The sequence below is a fragment of the Larimichthys crocea genome, unplaced genomic scaffold, assembly GCF_000972845.2.
Source record: "Larimichthys crocea isolate SSNF unplaced genomic scaffold, L_crocea_2.0 scaffold208, whole genome shotgun sequence".
Taxonomy (NCBI): domain Eukaryota; kingdom Metazoa; phylum Chordata; class Actinopteri; family Sciaenidae; genus Larimichthys; species Larimichthys crocea.
The window spans coordinates 59,940-84,309 of record NW_020852774.1 but is presented as its reverse complement, the minus strand read 5'-3'; the positions used below and the strand labels follow the sequence as shown (position 1 = coordinate 84,309).

The window sequence follows — 24,370 nt, the reverse complement described above, 5'->3', positions numbered from 1 at the left end:
TCCCAAAACTCCAGCAAGTGATCTTCTCACTTCGCAGACATATACAGACAGTTGTTAAAAGAAGATGGAATGTAATATTTTCCATTAAATGGTAAAATGTCTCAGTCTTAACACGTGATATGTTGTTTATGTTCTGTTGGGAATAAAATATGGGTTTGACAGATTTGCAAATCATTGCATTCTTTTTTATTTACATTTTACACAGCGTCCCAACTTTTTTGGAATTGGGGGTTGTAAATAAATATACATGAACACTTACGTGGCCTCAGGATCATATTCTGCCCAGATTTTCTTGAACTCATCCAAGTGCTGGGGGCCAAGTATGGACCAATCACGTGTCAAGTAGTCAAAATTATCCATGATGACAGCCACAAATAGGTTGATGATCTGTGATAGATAGAAGCAATACAGTATGTGTTTTCTGTATATTTGCACGAGTATTATTGTGGCACAAAATGGTTCGAGCAGAGGTTGGCATGCCCTCCTTCAGAGGCTGAAAATAAGGGAATATAACCTTTGCTCTCTGTTCTGACTCCTGTCAGTAAATAAGATAAGTGTCCCTCTGGTGGTGTTTTTGAGGTACTGCAGCTTTAAGTACCAGGCCCGTCCAATGTTTATGCTCAGGTTACAAGTGCTCCACAACAGAGTTGTTCATCTGAGCCTTGGAGTTAGTTGTTTCATAGCACTATAATTTTAAGGTGATGTTTGAAGCGTTTATTTTAAGTTATAAAAACCGTGCTAATATGCTAATGCTAATCGCAAAGGTAACTGTTAGCAAGAGGCTAGTTGAGCTGCTGGGGCTAGTTTGGTTCGTTGTTGAGATTCATTTATGTTGTGAGTTGCATCTTTGTTGCTGCATTTATGTCTGTTTACTGGAATGTAACTGCATATTTCATGTAACGTGTATTCTTTATCTGTGTTGCAGTTTTACAAAAAAAACTAATGAGAAGATCATCAGTAAAGCACATCTACTGGGTCTGTTCATTCTCAGGTGAGTCCTGAAACATATTCTTTAGTTGCTATAGCTGCTATAGGCCTAGACGCGAATGCGTGCTACTAACTTCTCCTCTTACTAGCTTCCTCCATAGAGTGTTTTTGTTTTCTCAGATGTCTCATGTGTCATGGATTGTGGCTACACCTATATCAGCGATTGGTTGAGCCTCTTCTGTGGTCCCTATATCCACTACAAATACTATTATTATCATTATTGTTATCACTACCTTTAGTCACATGGTAAATGAACTGTATAGTGCCTTTCTAGTCTTCCGACCACTCAAAGCATTTTTACACTAGCTCCTAAAACTGATGAGCAGTTGACACATTGCATAAGCCAATGCCATCCAGTGTATGAATGGGGGTGAATGAGATATGTAGTGTAAAAATGAAAGGAGATATATAAGTACAGTCCATTTACCATTTGAAGTCCCTCGGCAGTCTAGTCCTATAACAGCATAACTAAGGGATGACCTTAGCCCTAAGTATAAGCTCTATCAAAAAGGAAAGTCTTAAGTCTACTCTTAAAAGTGTTGACCGTGTCTGCCTCCAGAACCCAGAAAGGTAGTTTGTTCCACAGAAGAGGAGCTTGATAACTGAAAGCTCTGGCTCCCAATCTACTTTTGGAAACTATAGGAACCACAAGGGACTCTGAGAGTGCAGCGTTCTAGAGGGGTACTAAGGTACTATGAGCACTTTTAGATATGATGGTGCCTGACCATGAAGAGCTTTGTATGTAAGCAGTAGGATTTTAAATTCTATTCTAGATTTAACAGGTAGCCAATGCAAAGAAGCCAGAAAAAGAGAAATATGATCTCTGATCTTGGTTCCTGTCAGAACACGTGCAGCAGCATTCTGAATTAACTGCAAAGTCCTAAGAGACTCTTTGGAGCAGCCTGATAACAAAGAGTTACAATAGTCCAGGGGCCTCATGTACAAAGCTTTCGTACGCACAAAAAAGTGGCGTACGTCCTTTTCCACGCTCACGTTCAGATGTATCAAACGTGAAATGATCGTAGAGATGAGCGTGCCCCACGCCAACTTCATAGCTGTCGTATGCACGTTTCTACAGCTATTGTTCTTTTGGCGACACTTAGAGGTGATGCTGGGAAACTGTTAATAATGTGAAAACAAGTAGTCATCAGAGTAACAATTAACACACCCACGTGTTTGCAATTATATGGGTGGATATAAAAGCATGCGCAATGTGATGAAGAAAATGACATTAACAATGTCAGCGTTGTTAGAGGACCTTGCAAATGGTGCAATCCGACATGAGCAAGTATTTAAGGAACGCAAGGATTTACTTGCAAACCATGATGATTGGCTCATAAGCCGATTTCGGTTACCAAGGCCAGTGTTACTGGAGTTGTGCGCAGAGCTGCGGCCAGCCCTAGAGAGCAACAGGGGCCGGCGAGTAGCCCGGGGTTGTGCTGACTACGCTGGGGTTCCTGGCAACAGGGGCATTCCAGCGGGAGCTGGCCGTTCGGTCAGGAGTGTGCCATTAAACCCTGAGCCGAGCCATGCCAGCTGTGTGGGACGGGTTAATTTGCAGCGAGAGCCCGTTTCCCTAATGTAATCGGAGCTATTGACTACACACACATTGCTATAAAAGCGCCATCACAGGATGAATTTGTTTATGTAAGTAGGAAACATTTTCATTCCATCAATGTTCAAATCATATCTGATGCGCAAATGCAGCTAACTAACATCGTGGCAAGGTGGCCTGGTTCAACGCACGACTCATTCATTATGACTAACAGCATGGTTGGGAACAGGCAGGAGGCTGGTATGTAACACTGGTTTACATACGAGACAATTAAACGAATAAACTCTTTACTAAGTAAAGCCAGCCATCGTGCACCGTTCCAGTGTGCCAATGCACATTTGGGCATGTGCGCATTCAAATATCATGTTTTTGGTTTTCTTTATTTTCTGCTGGTGAAATTAGAGCTGCAGAGCTTTCTAACAAGCCCCTGATTGTCTCCCTGTGTTCAGTATTCTTGTCAGTAAAAGCGGGCGTAAAGTTGGAAATGTCAGCCGCGGCGCCACACCTGTCCACACCTGTGTGCGCGCTGCTCGGATCACACGGCATTTGCAGCCTCACACACATGCTCCCACTCACGTCTTTTTTTGGTCATATTCGTACATGAGGCCCCAGTTGTTTTTCTGCACCCGCTTGAGACAAGATGCATCTGATTTTTGTGATGTTACAGTTGTCATTGCTTTATTGCTGCTGTGCATCTCTATTTGACCATTAAGAAGAGTGACGGGGTGCTGCGTCAGATGACCTGGGGCCTCATGTACGAATACTTGCATGGATTTTCACGTGAAACTTGGCGTACGCCAAAACCCAGAAACTGTCGTACGCACAAAAATATTCAGATGTATCAAAGTGTGCGCACAAATGGATCCAAGCACGTTTCTTTTGTACATCCCAATCAACGTGGAATTGAGCGCACATGCAACTCCTCCCTGTCCACGCTCCCATTTACATATGCAAATCTATTTAAATAGGCCCCAGACCTGAGATTCACCTCTTTGTCCAATCAGATAACGCAATGAACAAAGGAAAGAAAAGGAATTTCACAGAGTCCGAGCTAGAGATTCTAGTGCATGAAGTGGAGATACTGTTTGGTACCCTGTCAACAGTAGGGATGTAACGATGCATTGTGACACGATTAAAAATCGGTACAAATGCGTGACGACTCGCATCAGTTGACAGAAAAAATGAATCGCGATTCTTGGCGAATGGGAACCCGCTCAGTGCGTGCTCTCAGCGTGGTGTATTTGGTCCGTCCTGCACGCGACTTCAAACCCCACCGGGAGTGTTTCAGAAGCGAGTGTTTAGCCCACCAGACTTTGTTTACTTGCTCAAATTTGGACATTTTCCCGGTGTATGTTCTTGTAAACATGCTTCTACATGTGCAAATATGCTATGTAGTTAATTAGTTTCGCTTTTGTCTGTTTTTACGAACGGCAGTTTGCACAGGGTATTTTATTTTGAAAATCCACCGGATTCTCTTTGCTTTTTCTGTGTCTGGGTTCCGCCTGCTCGAGGTGCTCTGTGGAAATTGAAGTTTTAATGTTTTTATTTTATTGTTATGTACAAAAAATTTGTCATATTAGACCCTGAATAGTATGTAAGGGTTAATGAGTAATGAAATGTTAGGATAATTTTTGTATGTACTTAAGTTCCCAACTTCATTGTAAGATTAATTTAAAGCTTTAGTTAATAAAATGATTAAAAATATTAATTCAGTTGCTCTTTTCGCACGGGAAGAAATGTGGCTAGTGGAAATTCTGATTGGCTAGTAACTTTAGAAACTTACCAGCCACATTGGCTGGTGATCAAAAAAGTTAATTTAGAGCCCTGGTTACGCCACCTCGTGAGCAAAAACTGCACATCACGCCAGTTAACAGCAGTTTACTGTGAGATTGTTTCTAAAGAAAGGAGATACATGTCATGTGTTTTGTTGTTTAAGATGTAAGTTCACTTTTTATAAGAACACAAACTGTTTGAGAGTTTCTGTAAAGAGATTTGTTTCCTACAAATAAAAAGATAATTTTATTTGGTCATAATTTGTCTGTAGCTCATTTTGATTTTAAAAAATCGTGAAAAAATCGTATCGTGAACAAAAAAATCGTGATTTTATATGCAATGTGTGTGCAGTCAATAGCTCTGATTACATTAGGGCTCTCATTGGTGTGCAGTCAATAGCTCTGATTACATTAGGGCTCTCATTGCAAATTGCGCTTTAATGCCGGCCTGTTCAACAGCATCGTATGGGAATCTGATGTACCAGGATGACATTCGGATGATTCCGTCTCACACAGCTGGCATGGCTTGGCTCAGGGTTGACTGGCACACTCCTGACGATCGGCCAGCTCCCGCTGGAATGCCCCTGTTGCCAGGAACCCCAGCGTGGTCAGCACAAACCCGGGCTACTCGCCAGCCCAGTTGCACTCTAGGGCCGGCTGCAGCTCTGCGCACAACTGCAGTAACACTGGACTTGGTAACAGAAATCGGCTTATGAGCCAATTATCATGGTTTGCAAGTAAATCCTTGCATTCCTTAAATCGCTCACGGCGGAGTGCACCATTTGCAAGATCCTCTAACAACGCTAACGCTGACATTGTTAATGTCATTTTCTTCATCACATTGCGCATGTTTTTATATTCACCCATATAACTGCAAACACGTGGGTGTGTTATTTGTTCATAAGTATTAGACCGTGAGCCAGGGCCTCAAAATATGGAAACCGTTACCGAAAAAGTGGCAAAGGCTACCATACCTTTTCTGAAAGTCTGGAATCTCAGCTTTTCAATGATGTATGATGGCCATCTGACAAGAGTAGCTGTTTTGAGTTATCACACATAATGTAAGCTAAGGTTGAGAAAATAATGCGTATAAATTAAGCAGACACTGATATAGCTGAAAGTCTATATTGGACATATTGGAATATTTAATTTTGTTATGTTTGGTATCATTTTAAAGGGGAGACTCTGAGCTTTCACTTAAATCCTTTTGTGAACATTTTGGATAAGTACAGCCAACCCTAGAGCTCTTCAAACTTTCAATCACACACATTTTCCTGCCATTTCCGCCTATGTCATCTATTGTCTTTTAATTCTGTGGCACCAGGGAGCATCAGAGAAACAAAATCCAAACACTGAAATACTGGCATGACCCTGAGGATTCAGAAAATGTATCATTTACCTATATTATCTGATTTGGAGGGGGAGATTTTCAGTCTCATATCAGACATGCCGTTTATTCAATGACAGAAACAGTAGTGTACTACAGTGGTCCCTCGTTTATCGCGGGGGATACGTTCTAAAAATAACCCACAATAAACGAAATCTGCGAAGTAATCAGCTTTATTTTTTACAATTATTATACAAGTTTTAAGGCTGTAAAACCCCAAACCACACTCAGACAGGCATTAACATTTTCTCACATTTCTCTCTTATTTAAACTCTCAAAGTTCAAACTTTCGCATATTTAACAAAAATAAGTACAATACTGTATTAGTAAATGAAACCAAAGATCAAAACCTGTTTTCAAGCCCAAACATTTTTAACAAATTTAATTTTAATGATCAATCTGACTGCAAACATACAGCACTTCAGAGTCACACTGCTAGTGATTGAACATTTATGTAAATCTGGCTAGCCGAACACATTTTGTACAGTACTCCCTTAGCTATTCAGGACGCCGAACACAATGCGCATTTGTACTGTACAGTATGCTGTAAAAAAAAAAAAAAGCATGCAAAATTACACCAAAAAAAGGCCACGAAAGGTAAACCGCGTTATAGTGAGGGACAACTGTATTCTAATTTGTTGATATGTCGAGTTGAAAGTCTGAGGTAAACATTTTTTAGTAAAAGTTGGTATTCAGCATTTTCAGCATATCAGGTCCCCACTTTCATGGAATTTACATTAAAAAATGAATGCCTTGGGGCGGTCGGTAGCGTAGTGTGTTGTGCGGCCACCCCATGTGGAGGCTACAGTCCTCGCTGCATCGGACAGCCCCTTGCTGCGTGTCATTCCTCCTCTCTCTGCCCCCTGCTTCCTGTATATCTTCAGCTGTCCTATGATTAAGAAATCTGGCAAAAGAATTTGGCACTACCAATACATACAGTTTCTGATAGTGATGGGAAAGTCCTGATATACCCTGATAGTCTCACTCGTGAAATGCTGGTCAAAGAGAATATGGCTCTTAGGAAGAGGATATCCAATCTTGAAAAACCAACCGTTGGCATTGAAGCTTCATGCCAGGTTGTTGCAAAACAAATCCATCAAGATGTGAAGCATCTCGATCAGGACCAGCCATGGCCACCTCTACCAACAGAGTTGGACTCCTATTCCTCTGTGCCTTCTTCCGTGAAGTCATTGCTATCTTGTCTCTTACCAGGCACTGGTGAGAAGGAACAACAACTAGGAGACTCATTTTGCATGGATCTAGTGTATGCCATATCTCATGTCAAAGTCAAGACTTCCAAGCACATCATTTTGGCTTCTGCTGTGAAGTCGCTTACCGGTAAGGTCAATCTCATCCGAATAATAAATAGATTCGGTCATTGTGTATCCTACAGTATGCTAGAGGAAATTGACACCTCATTATGCTTGCACCAGAGATGTATAGTAACGAAGTGGAACTACTTAAGTACTGTACTTAAGTACTAAAATGCAGTATCTGTACTTTTTTGGAGTATTATTTTTTTCCCCAACTTCTACTTTTACTGCACTACATATTTTTGATGAATTTAATACTTTTACTCCGATACATTTTTCATGTGCTGAATCGTTACTCGTTACTACTGTAGTGTCCAGCCGGACACGTGATGAATGACGAGGCGATATTGAACAAACCTGCATTTATTGCGGAACGGTTTGGTTCCAGGACTCGGTTACTGTCGGCCGGAACCACGCCAAAAAACCAACAGAACAGTCCAGGTCTCACACATCAACCTCGCTCGTGCGCCGTACGCCATACACCTGACACCCAGGCGCGCGCTCTCTCATTTGCTCCCCCGCCCCCTCGCTCTCGCATTCATTCAGACGCATTCACAGACCATGGGAAATCACAGAACTCTACCATGAACATTGTAACACTGTAACATTAGAAGTTGTGCCTTAATAAATATTTGAAATAATATAAACAACAGTACTTGTACTTTTACTTGTACTTTTACTTTCAGTACTTGAGTAGCAATTTTTTACATACTTCTACTTGCAATACTTAAGTACAAAATTCTTTGAATACTTTAGTACTTTTACTTAAGTATGGTGTTTAAAGAACACTTCAACTTCTACTCAAGTCAGTTTTTTGATATAGCACTTGTACTTCTACTCCACTCCTTTACTCCAGTACTTTATACATCTCTGGCTTGCACAAGCTAGGACAGGATGGTGGGATTACTCCAGACCAAGTGAAGCCCTATGTGCCCACGGCTCTAGCCTGCGACAATATTGACAGGCTGGAAGAGACACTGACAGGCTGTGGAACATCCCATAGGGTCAATGGTATAGCAGTGCAGCCTCGGGTGTTCGGTCCTGAACTGCCTAAACCAGCTCGTGATGTGCCCAAGAGCAAACAGAGAACTGTCTCTGTATCTTTGCCAGCTCTGCCAGTGTATGCTGTGGGAACTAGGTGTGGTCCTCCAACTAGATCCTATGTTGAGGTCAAGACAGATATCTGTGCTGATGCTTTGAAGAAGAACTTCATATGGTTGCTATGCAGACTGCACTCTGCCACAAATCAAAGTGTCCCTAGCTAGACAGGTTACAACATCTTAGCATCAAACTCTGTGGATGTTATTCCTAGTGTTGTCAGCTATCTGCCAACCATCAATGCCCCGGCCACCCAGATGGCAACTGTTCATGAGATTCTCCTTCAAAGTGAGAAAATCATGAATTCCTTACACATCAGCAACATGTCAGTTACCTTTGATCAGGCTCTCTACTGTAAAGTTACAGAAATACTGTGGGCACATAGAGACAGGTTTCCCAACATTGTGCCAAGACTTGGAGTGTTTTACAAAATCTGTATGTTCTTGGGTGTGATTGGGAAGCGCTTCCAGGCTGCAGGCCTAAGGGACATATGCATTGAATCTGGAGCTGTGGCCGAGGGATCTGTCAGTGGTGTTTTGGATGGCCATAAGTACAATAGATCTCTGAGATTCCACAAAATCATGTATGAAGCCCTCCTGAGGCTGGTCTGGAATCAGTTTCCCCAGTGGCTCACAGAGAACCATCCTGATGCCCACGATCTCCTAGATATCCTGCCCCTAGACTTGAGTGTCTTTTCTGAGGGTATATCATCAACCACTGTAGAAGAATCACTTGACTGTATAGTTTTCAGAAAGGTCCATCAGTACTTCTGTGAATTCCTGCAGCATCTCAGATCTCAGCATGGTCCACTGGCCAGCTTCTGGATGTCATATATTGACATGATGGAGGTTGTACTAAACCTTGTGAGGGCATCACGTGAAGGAAACTGGGCATTGCACATGGCTAGCATTCGATCAATCCAGATCTGCACATGTTTCTCTGTGAAGGTGGCTTTTCGGCCCAGCTGAGTACAACAAACACATTTGGCAGGGTTCCGATTGACCAGACCCTAGAGGAAACCGTCAATCGGGACACTCAGACAGCTGGATGCACAAAAGGGTTCAGCTTGAACCCAGCAGCTGTCTCAAGATATTATCTTACTGCTGAGTACAAAAGCACTTACCTGTCTATATTAAAAAGCTCCCTGGGACTCCAACAAAGTGACTGTTCTCACAAGGACCTTGGACAAAGCAGAATTGCCAAAGATGAAGAACACATTACAAGCACTGTGGATCTGTTGGATTCTAGTTGGATAAATCCATTTGCATGTGGTGAGTCCCTTGATTCGCTGTCTACTGGAAGTACAGCACCAGCAGATGTTGCTGAAGACCTTCTGAATGCACACACCATTGGCGATAATGCCTATAGAACCTTCTCTGCTGAGCGAGTTGAGAGTAATCCTCCTGCAAAGCAGTTCCATGCACCACTCCAAGATGAAACTGAAAACGTTCTCCTCAATGCAGGAAAAGGCAAAGACGTGCAAAACTGGGAATAAAGAAGTTATCCTCAAAGCTGTTTTGAATATTTGCCCAGATGGTACTGATTGCGCAGAGCAGACAGCTCAACCTGAAGGAGGTGTTATCGCATCGCCTTGGACCACTTCCATGGGCTCTTGCTTCACCAGATGGCAATGTGAGGAAGACTTGCAAATCCTCACTGGCCAAGCGACTGCTCAAGTTCCCATGTGTTGCTGAATCATTGCCATTGCATTCCACCTGCTTAATAGATGGCATGGCACTTGTTCAGAAGCTGAATGGTGATGGCAAGACATTTGCTGATATTGCAGACTATGCCTTGTCCACTGTGCTAGCTGAAGCAAGTCACAGCACCCGTGTTGACATTGTTTTTGATGTATATAATGAGGCTTCTATCAAACACATGGAGAGAGTGGCCAGAGGTGCAGACTCAGGCACAGAGGTCAAACAGATCACTGCAGGGCACAGAGTTCAGCAATGGAAGAAATTCCTACAAAGCAACAACAACAAAACAAATCTTGCTACCTTCTTGCTCAAAGAGTGGGGCAAAGAACAGTCTAGAACAAGACTTGGTGAAAAGGTTCTGTACACTACAACCAAAGATCAGTGTTACAAGCTGACCCAACAGGGAGTGCACAAGGTAGCAGACCTGTCGTCCACTCAGGAAGAGGCTGACACCCGTATGCTACTCCATGCTTGCCATGCTTCAAGGACTGGTCACAAATCTGTCATCCTTGTGTCTGATGACACTGATGTCTTGGTGATAAGCCTGGCTACAAGTGATGCACTCACATGTGACCTGTTCCTGAAGACAAGGACAAAGAATCGCATCAGTTACATAAACATCTCACAACTCGCTCGTGGTCTGGGTTCACAGTTGTGTAAGGCTTTGCCTGGTTTACACTCATACACAGGCTGCGACACTGTAAGTGCATTTGCAGGTCGTGGTAAAGTGTCAGCCCTAAAACTTCTTCAGAAGAATGAAAAGTTCTGTGAGAGCTTTCAGAAGGTTGGGGCAGACTGGACAATGACACCTGAGTTGTATGCAGCCTTACAGGAGTTCACATGTCAAATGTTTAGCTCCAAGTCCAGAATCACCAACATCAATGAAATGAGGTATGCACTTTTTTGTGCAAAGAAAGGCACAGAATCCTGGCAGTTACCTCCATGCTCAGATTCTCTCAGTAAGCACTGTCTCAGAGCTAACTATCAAGGTGCTATCTGGAGAAGATGCCTCGAGAACAACCCTGTAGTTCCTTCCCCAGTTGAGCATGGGTGGTCTAGAGTGGACCAAGATGGTGACTTGCAGCTCTCCATAGACTGGTTCAATGTCTCCATTGGTCCATAAACAGTACTTGAGTTTCTGTCCTGCTCATGCAAGAGGGACTGTGTCACTCCATCATGTCAAGTGTGTTGCCAACAACTTGGCCTGCACTGACCTATGCCATGGAAGACAGTGTAAAAACCAGAAGGATGACTTTGTAGATGAGGAACAATCCTATTCCTGTGATGAGGATTCGACAAGGAGTTTGATTAGTGTTGTGGCTTTGAATGATACAATGCGTGCGAAAATGTCATATATCATATCATCATCAATTTTTATTGACCATGCTTAAAGGTCATGACCTTGACTTTTTACAGTAAAGGCAATGTCATAATTGGGTTTACCACACCTTAAAACATAGGAACCCATGTCTCATTTGTTATTTGTTATACTGTTTTTAGATTTTCAGCTATGTCAGTGTTCTGCTTAATTTATATGCAGTTTTTCTAAAACGTCATGTCTGATATAACACTGAAAATCTCCCCATCCAAATCAGATAATATAGGTAAATGATACATTTTCTGAATCATCCTCAGGATCATACCAGTATTTCAGTGTTTAGATTTTGTTTCTCTGATGCTCCCTGGTGCCACAGAATTAAAAGACAAAATATGACATAGGCGGAAATGGCAGGAAAATGTGTGTGATTGAAAGTTTGAAGAACTCCAGGGTTGGCTGTACTTATCCAAAATGTTCACAAAAGGATTTAAGTGAAAGCTCAGAGTCTCCTCTTTAAAATGATACCAAACATAACAAAATAAAATATTCCAATATGTCCAATATAGACTTTCAGCTATATCAGTGTCTGCTTAATTTATACACATTATTTTCTCAACCTTAGCTTACATTATGTGTGATAACTCAAAACAGCTACTCTTGTCAGATGGCCATCATATATCATTGAAAAGGTGTGTCAAAAAACTTTTAAGAAATTATAACCAATTAACTGATTGATTTTCAATTTGATGAAATACACCAAATGAATTATTTGCCTTCTGCAAAAGAAAACTTGAAATGGAAGGCAGACTGTTGTAGCTGAAATGTGCTTTCAGTGTGAGAATGTTTATGTTGTTTTACCAGAAAGGCACAGAGCATATAGAAACTCATGAAGTAGATGATGGCAAAGTTGGATCCACAGGTGTACTCTTCACCAGGCAGGTAGTCAGACTTTGGGTCACACTTCTTCCCATACATACACGCCAACATCACTTCATGCCATGCCTCCCCTGTAGCACATCTGCATAACAGAAATCAAATCAAAACACCTTAAATCACATATCTAGCCTGATATGCTCACTGAAAAGTTGTCATCACTAACCACTGAGGCAGTTAGTCTGACATTACCTTCTTATTAACTGTTTGCTTTTCACAAGAGATTGAACTTTGTGCTGTCAGTGACATAGTTAAACAGCATAGGCCATATATGGTAAACAAAAGTCGACACAGACAACCGCACCTGAACCTGCAATCTAACAACATAATCTAAAAATAGACAAATTAGAAGTTTTGCCATCAGATCTTCCACGATGAGGAAGCTGAGAGTGATTTGGAGGAGGATGTGTCAGTAAGGACAGTGTCTAATTAAATTATAATTAAACAATCAATAAAATATATTTAAATCATTATAGCTGTTATGTTTTTATGTCTTAGGTAAACAGGACATGATATAGTGTGAAGTGTTTTTTTCTCCAAAAACAAGTGGAAACTAAAAAAATACACTCTCATGCTATCTAAAAACATAAATAAAGGAAAAATAATTAATTCATTCATGTCAGATAATCTGTTTATATATTCTAAATACATCTGGAGTTCAAAATTTGGTATAGACACTTTTATGAGGATTTTCTTAGACCGGGTCAAAATTGCAAAATTTCAGCATTAATAGACAACCTGAATAACAGCAGAACAGCCTGTGGGAATGTCTGGAAGTTGTTGTTCCTGTTGATGTATGTTCCATCTACCAATGCAATTTTACCAAATATCTGCAGAAAAAAGAAGATAATGTTAGGGATATGTTGGAAGGGCGGTGTAACTGGGCTCAGACAAGGAGACCTTAAAGGATGTTGGCAGAAGAAACTAAGGAGAGAAAATGAGAGTGTGACAGAGCAAGAAGCCATCAGACAAGAGTAATTTGACAAGGCTCTCACCAATCAGTCCCGGGTTTAAAGGCTGAAAGACAGATGCTGAGCTGTTTTGTGTTTGGCTGTGATAGCAAAATTAGTGACTTGATATTTGTTATATTTAATATAACAAATAACAAATCTTATGTAATAATTTAATTAGAAAATTGATTCAGGAAAGCAAAGATTTGATGTTACATTTTAGTTTCTGTGACCTTCAAAGGAGAGGTGTGGCAGCCAACCTCTGTGCCAACACAAATACACATTAATGGCACAAATGCAGAACATGATGCGATGAGTGTGTGAGAGCATCACGGGACAAGGGAGCAAAGTCATTATGGCGACCTAATACCGCTAGCTGCAGTTGCACTGGCAACATAACAAACAAACCAAAAATTATGAACAAACATTAACCTGAACCACACACCCAAAAAAGCCAAAAATGCAATCATCATTCCAGAACTCTATAGGGTATATATAAAGAGTCTACTTTGGAATCTTTGTTGCACTTATTGCACGTAATCTGCATATTCCCCATTTGCTGTGAAGTAGTGCCTTAAATACTCCATTTGCAAAAAAGATGGATGAACTGGATGCTTGGCTCGTGTGGATGGCAACAAAGGGTTTTACCGTGATTTTACAACATCATATGCGTTGCATATGAAAAAGGTTAGGAATCTTATGATCAAAAAATTAGAGGAGTTGCAGGTTGTTCGACAAGAGCTGAATGATTTACTACAGAGACGAACAGAATTCATTATACATAGAACTAGGCAAAATTATTATTGTAACGGAAGTAAACCCAGCAGGCTTCTGGCTCTAAAATTAAAACAATGTGAATCAAAGGCTTCCATCGATTCAATACACCACCCTACAAAACACCCTACTAAAGGCCTGGTTTATAATCCAGTAGAGATAAATAACACCTTCCAGGCGTACTATGAGAATTTATACACGTCATCTGGCAGTTTCGGCCCAGACGTGTGTAACAATTTTTTGCAAGGGGTGGATCTACCACCCTACAGACTTGGGCCGTCCAGCAACTTTACAGGAATTGAAAGATGCACTAAGTAAAATGTTAAGAGGGAAATATCCGGGCCCTGATGGGATCCCACCTGAAGTGCTCTTTCACTTCTGGGACCTCCTCGGACCGGTTCTTCTGAGCTCCATCCAGACTGCTTTAGAGAAAGGTGCCTTAAAGTGGCACAATGATGCCGCCTTGTGGTACAACATGTATGTACTGATTGAAAACAAGCCACTGGACTTTAAACCATGGTCTTTCTCTGTATGATGGCAAGGGCATGCTTAGCTATCAGGATTTGAAGGACTGCCTTGATCTACAGGACTCTTCCTTCTTTCATTATCTGCAAATAAGATCAACATTTAAAGCACATGGTGTACCACTGGGGGCTAGGCTTCCCATACACCAGGGGTATTCAACTAAAATTTAAAGAGGTCCAGTTAGAGAAAATGACTTGAAGCAAAGGTCCAGAAGATCATAATGTCTAACTTAGTGTGATATATATTTAAGTGGCCTAGTTCTTTTATCAACATCTGCATCTAATCAATACCTTGTAAATCAAATGATTTCAGTACAATTCAAAACTTTTCAACAATATTTATTGTCATGTGACACAGAACTGAACTTAGAAAATAAATTAAAAAATAAATAAAATGTGCACAATGTGCACATTAAAATAAAGTGCATGACTTCAAAAAAATAAAATAAATTATTTAAGCTTGAATTTTCAAAAATATCTTGACATGAATGGAGCAAAGTCTGAGAGCTATAGGAACACAACACGCACTTACTTCAACTTTTACCAAACACAGCCAAACACCAAGATGCCAGATATCAACAAAACATCCAAAATATATTTGAATATATATCTATATATATATATATTATCTATATCTATATATATATTATAATATATATTATGTTTGTGTGTGTTGTGTTGTGTGTGTGTGTGTGTGCATACTCTGTTACTCTTAATTGAACCAATTCAGATAAGAAATCTCAACATATCTTAACAATTGAACGATTTAACTTAACAATCTTCCCTGCTTATATTCAACTCCCCCACTTTTTTGCTCACTGAGAGAATTGAGTTCTAGCTTGTCCTGACAGGATTTTAAACCTGGGCTTAAATGGAGTCAGGGCCATTCTCATACACATGTGGAGGTGCTCATTGGTGAGCCTGGAACAATATTTTGTTTTGATTATGTTTATTGTGGAGAATGCTGCCTCACAGTTTTGTGTGGAGCTGAACATGGTCAATAGGTATAGGGCTACTTTCCTCAGACCTGGGAAAGCTGTCTCAGGGACCAATTGGAGCCAGAAAGTAAAAGGGTCAGTTCTTACAAACTGCTCTTTCAGGGCTACATCTGCTTGGAGATCAACCAATTGCATTTGGAGAAGCCCAACATTTACCCATTTAAAGTGCAGTGTGACTTTCTTTGAGAACCCTCTGATGTCTGTGATGAGAAATGGGTTCTGAATGAACATGGTGAGCGCCTGTCCATAGCTGAAGCTGTCGAAACGGTTGCTGAAGTTTACAATCAGCTTATCAACAAAGTCAAAAAAAGAAGACACATTTTGTTGTCCCTGAACCTGTTCCTGCACTGCTGGGAAGTGTGCACAGTCTCCCTGCAGGTCTTCTTTGAACACCTCACGTTTCTTCTGAAAGGAGGACAGCTGTCATCAGTTCATAAATTGTCCTTGCCCTGTAGCCTAAAATTCAGCTAATTCAGGTGTGAGGTGATATCAACCAAAAAGGCCACATTGTCCATTTTTTTCTCATTATCTAAAAAGAGAGAAAACTGTGTTGCCTTCTGACTTCTTAGCTCTGCCAAAAAAGATGCAACATCCCTCCTAATGGACCAAAACCACTCCAGAACCCTCCCTTTGCTGAGCCACCTCACATTGTTGTGTAACAAAAGATCATCAGCATTTGCATCAACTTCTCTGAGGAATTCCCTAAGCATGTGATGCATGTAATGCTGGTAGGAAGAGGATGCTCTGACACACTAATAGCTGAGCATTGTCACGCAGGTCAATGAACTCATCCACAGCAAGCTTTGTCTAGCTGGGTTAGCACATCCTCAGTCATCATCTCACTTTTTTTGTGGCAGATGATGCTGACATGAGTATTTCCTTTATTTTGTCACAAAGCTCTTGTTTTTGTTTTCCCTCAAGTAGTGTTTCTGCTACTGCACCCATGCATTCTTTGACAACCCCTTCATTTTTGCTTTTTGTGTTGAACCAAAATCCAAGCAACTCTGAGGGAGCACTCATGAGCACGTTGCTGAGCAGTGAATGTGTGGCTCAGGATCCTGGTGAGAGACTACTTATTTTATGTGATCTCACTTGAGATTTGAGCGGGTATGTTTGTTAAAACAGTTTATGTTTTGTCTCATAGTGGCGTTTCACATTAGCACTTTTTCAAGTGCCACAGGTTCTGCGCATATGAGACACACTGGTTTAGTGCTCCCCTTTCTCAGTCTCACTCGTCTTTTTCCTCAACTTTCGTTGGCTCGCTCGTCCATGTCTCTCCCACGGTTTTCGCTACATGCAACGCTATGTCTTTTTTTCTTTCTACCGTCTTTTCGTGTCATGCCGATAACTCTCATCTGAATGCACTGCAACGTCTCAATGTTTACCGCCTAAAATGCACAGATTTGAGTGGTATCACGTGGGATGGCTTAACTCTTATGCAATTGGCCTGTGCGTTTTCCCATCCACAAAATACATAATTAACAATTATCCACATCTTTCTTGTCTCCAAGAATCCAAATCACCAACTTACTCATTTTAAGTGTGTCACAGTCTCTATTATACTCCTGTCACTAGGTTTCGCATAATACCAAGTCCAAGCTGTACTATGTGCCAACTCAACGCAATAAGATGTTACAGACACATGATGGGAGTGGGAGTGTCCCTCTGTTCAGGTCTTTTGGGGCCGGGTATCCAAAGTCTTGTCTGAATTGCTAGGTACCACCATCACACGCAATCCAATCTTATTTGTCCTTAACGGTGATTCTCAACTGCATTTAAGTGAGAAACAGCACAAACTGTTACTGAGCGGCCTCACAGCTGCCAAAAAATTTCTAGTGCAAAGATGGTTGCCACCTCATGATCTTAGTACTAGGAGATGGTTGATTTACTTTCATGATATAGTGTTACTTGAGTTGTCTACTGCATGGATTAATAATGCCAAACCTCCACTCAGGCGCGGCTGTGCAGATAAAGGATAAACGTCTTGGGTTGTGAACAGAGGAACACCACTCACTCACTACAATATACTGCTGACACTTGATGATATTTGACTGGTCTAGGGAGAGAGGGAGGGATGCTGCCTGGAGGGGGGGTTGGGGGGTTGGAATTATGTTTATAAAAGTTGTATGGATGCTACTGTATGTCTCACTTGAGGTGGTTCAATAAAAAAAAGTTGTTCACAAAAAAAAAGGCTATCTGTAAGCGACAAGAGCAAACAATAAAAACAGTGAAATGCCAGACGGAAAACAGCATTGTAATCTTACAAGCCTGGTTTGATTGTACAGACTGGGGTGTCTTCTACAGCTCATGCTCTGACTTAAATGAATTGGCTTTAACAGTTTTTTTCCTACATATCTTTTTGTGTGGACACCAACATTCCCTGTAAAAATATTACAGTCAGTAGAGTAAAATATACTAATAACACTCTGTGGGTCTCTAAAGAACTAAAACACAAAAAATGTAGTTTATATACAAGGAACAGCCAGGAAAAGAAAGAAATTAACAAATAAGTAGGATATGAGATAAGTAAGCGGTAGCAGTCTGCATGCAGTGCTATTGACAAGAGACTTTTTGAAAATTAATGGGACAAATCTTCTAAAGGATCTTTCAAATGTCACCTGACTCTAACCAAAACCCTGCAATCTGAAAATCTTCCTCGATACCTGTCCTAAAGGTCACGAACCCTAGATAACTTAATGATTTCTGACCACATCATTAATAATGATATGAATAATTGTTCAAACTTTGTCCTGTCAGCTGTGGAAAACTTGATCCATTGCAATTTGTCTAGCAGGCAGGTGTGGAGGACGCAAAGCTTTATATGATAAATAACCTTCATAACACCTAGAAATGCCACAAGCTCATGCCAGGTTTCTGTTTGTATCGTATTGAATACTGATCAGCAGCTCAATGCTGATCAGTATTCAATAAAATGCAGCTGCATGCATTGCGTTGAGATTTCAATTTGTCTCATTAACATGCTTTGAGTTCAGAGAACTGTGGAAACAATTACATCAAACGAGTAGCTGGGTACTATTTATGATGATCAGCTTAAATTTAATCATGAACATTGAACATTGAGATAACTTTGCAAACTAAATTTTTTCCCTGTCCTTTGATTCTTTGTTGTTGTTTTTTTAGAGTCTCCTGACTTTTTCTTTTGTCTGTTGCTTTCACAGCCTCAGAAGACAGAAACAGCCTAAACAGTTCTGCTAACATGCTTTAGATCACTGGAGTTAAGAAAAGAGAGCTCAATTCTTTTTGTAACAAATATTTTCAAATTTTCTCTGTTGCCATCATGGCGGCTTGCTTGTAAAACTAACCAGTACTCTAAATCATTTATTCACTCAGCAATGTTCTTTTTCCTTTAACCACTGTCACTGTTGGTGTATTTTTATCTGTTTTTATCTGGTCTTATTTTAATTTTTTTATTATGTATAAACTCCACATTTAGTTCCTGTTTATCACTGTGCTCTGAGGTTTATCACTGGTTGTAGCCGCCTCACCCACCACTGTGAACTATATGCAAAAGCTGGCATGCCTTCCCTCAATGTAAGGCACTATACACACTGGATGACTCTAGTTTATAAGGCTCCTCTTGGCTTGGTTCCCACATATTTATGCACTTTTCTTCAGAGAACTAGAAGCCGTTATGCCTTAAGGTCAAATGACATTCTGCATTTTTCTGTTCCTTGTGTTCAGGCTGAAACGGGTAAAAAAGCTTTCAGTTTCTCTGCCCCCTCTGCTTGGAATGTCCTCCAGTCTGAATACTTTAAGAAACCGTCAATAGAAATCCTTTAAACAGTGCCTATGTTCCTAATTTGTTACTGTATCTATAGCTTTTGCACTTTATTTGCCTATTTATTTGCACTTTAGTATTTTAATATTTGAATGTTTTTGTGTTTGTTTTTTTGTTGTTGTTTGTCTGTCTTGATTGTTATGACGTATGCTGCTGCCTTTCTTGGCCAGGTCACCCTTGTGAAAAACGTCTTGATCTCAATGTTTTGTTTTTTTATCTGGTTAAATAAAGGTTATAAATTAATAAAAATCACGTATTTGTGTATTTGTTTCATAAGTTTCTAAGTTTTGTGTCCATGAGAATCAGCAGAAGGAATTGCCCCGAGAGAATTTGAAAGTAATAGTTCTCCACAGCAACACACACAACACCAGAGTCATCATTCTTCTTCATTAAAGGTGTTTAGTCATAATATTTCAGGGAATATCTCTAAAATAAGTGTTTTTGTTTGCCAGTCATTTGGCTGTTTTTGTAATGTATTGGATTTTTTTTCTTTTTTTTTTATAATTTCATCGCAGCCTAATAGCATTAAGTCTGTCTTTCAGTAATAATGTTGAGTACTCCTCAAATCAGTGACGAGCAATAAAATAATAAAAGTTACCAGCTTCACTGTGACTAATGTTAGTTAGATCCTCTTTGTCCTTTGACATCCAGATTGACACAAATATCCACATATTTTAAATTCAATTAGTGTGCTTCTAAATGAAAAGCTATCCACCCTTTTTTCAACATTTGTTTGTGGTTAACTTTATAACTCATAATGAAACACATACATCATAGGTATACATTACTAAAACAGAATTGAATACTCTCAGTGGCCTTGGTGTATACGTCACCATATGAGAGCATGTGTGTGCATGTACCTGCATTCCGACCACAGCATATATAAAGAACAGCATGAGAATGAGAAGAGCCACATAGGGAAGAGCCTAGGAAAGAACATAATGACCAATGACACTGTCAAAAATTAAACAACACAAAACAAAAAAGGTTTTGATCAGCTGATGTTTAAAATAATTACATATATATATATATATATTTTAAAAAACGAAAATTGAAACTGAAAGTTAAGTTTTGATCATGAACTTTAGATATACAACAATGTATTCAAAATTTTTAAAAAGTGTAGGAAAATATTTTTTTCTTCTTGTAAATTTTTTCTTTACTTTCACCAGAGAAGGTGTGGAGTCATGAGTGACAACATACCAAGGAAAGCTTTTTTTACACCATATTCACATTGACTGGACTGGAGCTGCAACACCTTCTGTGTTCTATGTTCGTCAATGTGTCTGCTACACATCACTACAGCTGGCAAGAACTTCTGGACTTCGGTTTTAACACGAAGATTGCCATAACAGACGAATCCCGCCGCACACATCCCAACAGTGATGCAAGGTCACCGGGAGCTCTGTGGATTGTTGTCAGCACCGGCAAAAGGGGGAGACGGAGGAAGGAGAGAAAGCAAAAGCGAGGATGCCGCTCTGGTCTGCTATCGCGATTCAGGAAAGACCCCCACAGGCCTCTTCTACAGAGTATTGTTTGTCAACAATGCTAGTTTGCTGATCCACAAGATGGACGAGCTGGAACTACTCATCAAGGGAAACCGCCACGTACGAGACTGCTGTGTTTCTATCATAATTGAAACCTGGCTCCACCCACTGATCCCCGACGCAGCCATACAGCTAGCAGCCTGCACCGCTCACCGCTGGGACTGCAACAAAGACTCCAGTAAGAGCAGAGGTGTTGGTCTGTTGGTCTGTGCATTTATATACATAATAACCTCCGCTACAACCACTCTACTGGTTGTAGAAGAGGGGGCTCTGCTGATCTGTCCTGGTCTGCAAACACCAAGGCTGTTGTCAAGAAGGCTCAACAGCGTTTGCTCTTCCTGAGAGTGCTCAGGAAGAACAACCTCAACCAGAAGCTGCTGTTAACCTTCTACCGTTCCTCTGTTGAGAGCATCCTGACCTACTGCTCCTCAGTGTGGTTCTCCCTCTGCACTGAGGCAGACCGGAAGAAGCTCCAGAGAGTGGTTAAGACAGCGCAGAAGATCGTGGGCTGCCCCCTCCCCTCCCTCAAAGACATTTACACATCTCGCTGCCTCAGCAGAGCGCAGACCATTGTGAGAGACAACACCCATCCCCTCTGGCAGACGCTACAGGTGCACTAGAGCCAAGACAAACAGACTCAGGAACAGTATCTTTCCCAAAGCCATCACCATCCTGAATGCACACATGCACTAGCCCCCCAACATGCAAAATCTCTTGTGCAATAACTTTACTTCCATAACTTCCTGTGCAATAATCTTACCTGTGTGTCATGTGCAATAACCTCATGTGCAATAATGTGTAATAATGTGCAACAACTCTGTCATGTAACGAGAATCCAACGATCCAACCATTTGCTATGCAAATACAAGCAAGATGCAGCATTCACTTTTTATGAATACCCCACGTATTTTTGTATAGCATCTATATTTTTAGCATTGCATTTATATTTATATTGTGGTTTTTATCTTGTCTATATCGACACTACACTATGCTATTACCTATATTAGGACCAGCACCTCGTTGAAGCCCCCTGTAATTTCGTTGTGCTTACAGTATGTCTGTTGTACAATGACAATAAAAGCTTTCTATTCTATCGATTCTACTGAGGCTGTCTACGGGAAGGGACAGAGCAGACTACTTTCTGAGGAAGCTCAGGTCCTTAATATGTAACCACCTGATGTTAGCGCTCAGTGTTATCATAAATGGTCTGGAAATGATCCTGGATATTATAATGATGGCACATTTGCTGATTGGATTGTTCATTGCCCTGGTTCCTCGAGGAATGCAGAAAACGTTGACAGCTGTGCAAAGCCCCATAAAGCTGCACGTAATGATTGAAGCACTGTGCAGAGCGGTCGGGAATCAAAATGAGACCTTGAACCGGCATATGGATAACATCACAGGTGTTTTGAATCATAATATGGAAGCCATCACAGAGACTATGAACCGGAACATGGTCACCATTACAGGAACAATGGATAACATCAAGATCAACCAGGATATGGACAACATCATGGAGAAGCTGACAGTTTTGCAAAGGCAAGTGGATCGTTTAGGACAGGGGTCGGCAAATAAATTTGGACCCGGGCCAATTTTTTTTATGACAGTTCCATCGCGGGCCATGGACATGCTTTCCTACTGGGAAAAAAAACGTTTTTCTATTTTTTCTATTATTAAAAATAAACGTTATTTAACTTTAAAAATGCATTTAATTTAATTTAAAACATCAGTTTGCTTCTATGTGCTGTTTTTACGCCCACTGCTGCATCTCCTGGAGTCTGTCATGAAACGGGCAACATACCCTAGCGACCTGCCGTAACTAACGTATACAATTGCCAGTGTTTTATGTTTTGGATGCTGTGGAAATCATTAGCTGAAGATTGCTAGCTATCGATGCAAAATGACGCTGTCAAAAGCCACGAAAAGAAAAGTTGATTCCAAATACAGGATCAGTCTGCATTTATTAATGCCAAGCTGACGTGTCTCATTTGCAACGAGGTTGTTGCAGTTTGTAAAGAATACAATATTAGAAGACACCACAAGACAAAGCATGGCCACTTCAAAAACGCATATGCTCTCAGGACAGAGGCGCAAACACAGAAAATTAAATCCTTGGAGGCTGGATATGCACACAGCAGCATCTTTCTTAATTCAGGAACAGCGCAATAGCTCAGCAGGAGCAGCGCAGATGTTTCCCCATGCCGCTGATGTGCATTCACATTTTTTAATTAGGCTATTTGATATTTGAGCCGACCTTGTTTGTTTTTTTTAATATTTTTTTTTATTTAATGAAACATATTTGTTCACGTTGTCCGTTGCAAGAGGGCCACAGGACACTTTTATTTTCCACAGGTTACAGCGCACGCACGTGCCAATTAGTGTTCCAACCTGTGCGTCAAGTAAGGAGGCTGCGAGGATGTTCTGGCTGCTGTCACGTTACTTATCAGCTACTTTTCAATAAATGTTGTGAAATCTGTGGAATTGTTATATTTTTGACAGAAAACATGAGGTTTAAAAGATATATTTAATTTTTTATTTTTGTAAATAAATCAACGTCATTTAGCGGGCCAGTTTGGGCCCGCTGGCCGCTAATTGCCGACCCCTGATTTAGGACAACAGTCCCCAACCACCGGGCTGCGGACCGGTACCGGTCCGTGGGTCATTTAGTACTGGGCCGTACAGAAATATATACAGTATATATACAGTATTATTACTCCTAGATGGGACCAGTTCGTTGCAGAGAAACAAGCTCAGGGTTCCCACTAATTCAGCGTAATGGTGAGTTGTATTTTTATGCACTTTATATTTGTTTTTATGCCGGTCGCATCATTGTATTTCGTCATGTTTACCCCCCACACCTCAAAGGCCGGTCCTTGAAAATATTGTCTTACATGAGACCGGTCCATGGCGCAGAAAAAGTTGGGGATCGCTGGTTTAGGAGGCCATTTTGGCATAGATGGCCCATAGCGTAAAAGAATGCAGCTACTTGGCCCAAGACCAAACAAATTCCAATCTTATCTTGACCTCCGCCCCGAATAACAACTCCCCCGAAGAACACTGCAGCGAGACGCTCTTATGTCCCCCTCCCCCACCTCCCACTGACACTTGTTGACTTTTCTGCCATGACCCTGATCAAGGGTTTACTGAATATGTGCTATACAGTGGTCCCTCGTTTATCGTGGGGGATACGTTCTAAAAATAACCCGCAATAAACGAAATCCGCGAGGTAAGTTTTACATTTATTATACATGTTTTAAGGCTGTAAAACCCCTAACCACACACTTTTATACACCTTTTTACACGCATTTTGTACAGTACTCCCTTAGTTAATCAGGACGCAGAACACGTGTGCGGTTCTCTCTTAGCCAATTAAGGACGCAGAACACAATGCGCGTTCATACTGTACAGTATGCTGTAAAAAAAAAAACATGCAAAATTACACTCAAAAAATCCACGAAACAGTGAGTCCACGAAAAGTGAACCGCGTTATAGCAAGGGACGACTGTAATTGCTGAGGTGTTTTTGTCCTGCTCCCAGAGTGTACTCCTAAAAGGAGCATAGTCTGGGGGCTGCTCTTTTTTTCCTCCCCTCCCCTCATACTGTATCCCTTCTTTTTCTTCCCCTTTGGCTACCAGACCCTGTCCTGTCTACCCCCTCTTGTCATATTATATGTTATATATGTATGGACAGACTAGTTTTGCAAATTTGCTGTACT

The 24,370-nt window shown here is 40.9% G+C and overlaps 1 protein-coding gene across 2 annotated transcripts in view; it reads right to left on the bottom strand.

The window, feature by feature from the left end:
* The window catches only part of LOC104939035 (dihydropyridine-sensitive L-type skeletal muscle calcium channel subunit alpha-1), a 94,544-nt gene that overhangs the window by 18,673 nt on the left and 51,501 nt on the right, over positions 1 to 24,370 (bottom strand). For both annotated transcript variants that reach the window (XM_027275753.1, XM_027275752.1), the window contains exons 15-18: positions 19,969 to 20,034; positions 12,802 to 12,893; positions 11,989 to 12,148; positions 260 to 387 (exon numbers count right to left, since the gene is read on the bottom strand). In XM_027275753.1, coding sequence (XP_027131554.1) covers positions 260 to 387; positions 11,989 to 12,148; positions 12,802 to 12,893; positions 19,969 to 20,034 — 446 coding nt within the window. The remainder of the gene's footprint in view (positions 1 to 259; positions 388 to 11,988; positions 12,149 to 12,801; positions 12,894 to 19,968; positions 20,035 to 24,370) is intronic.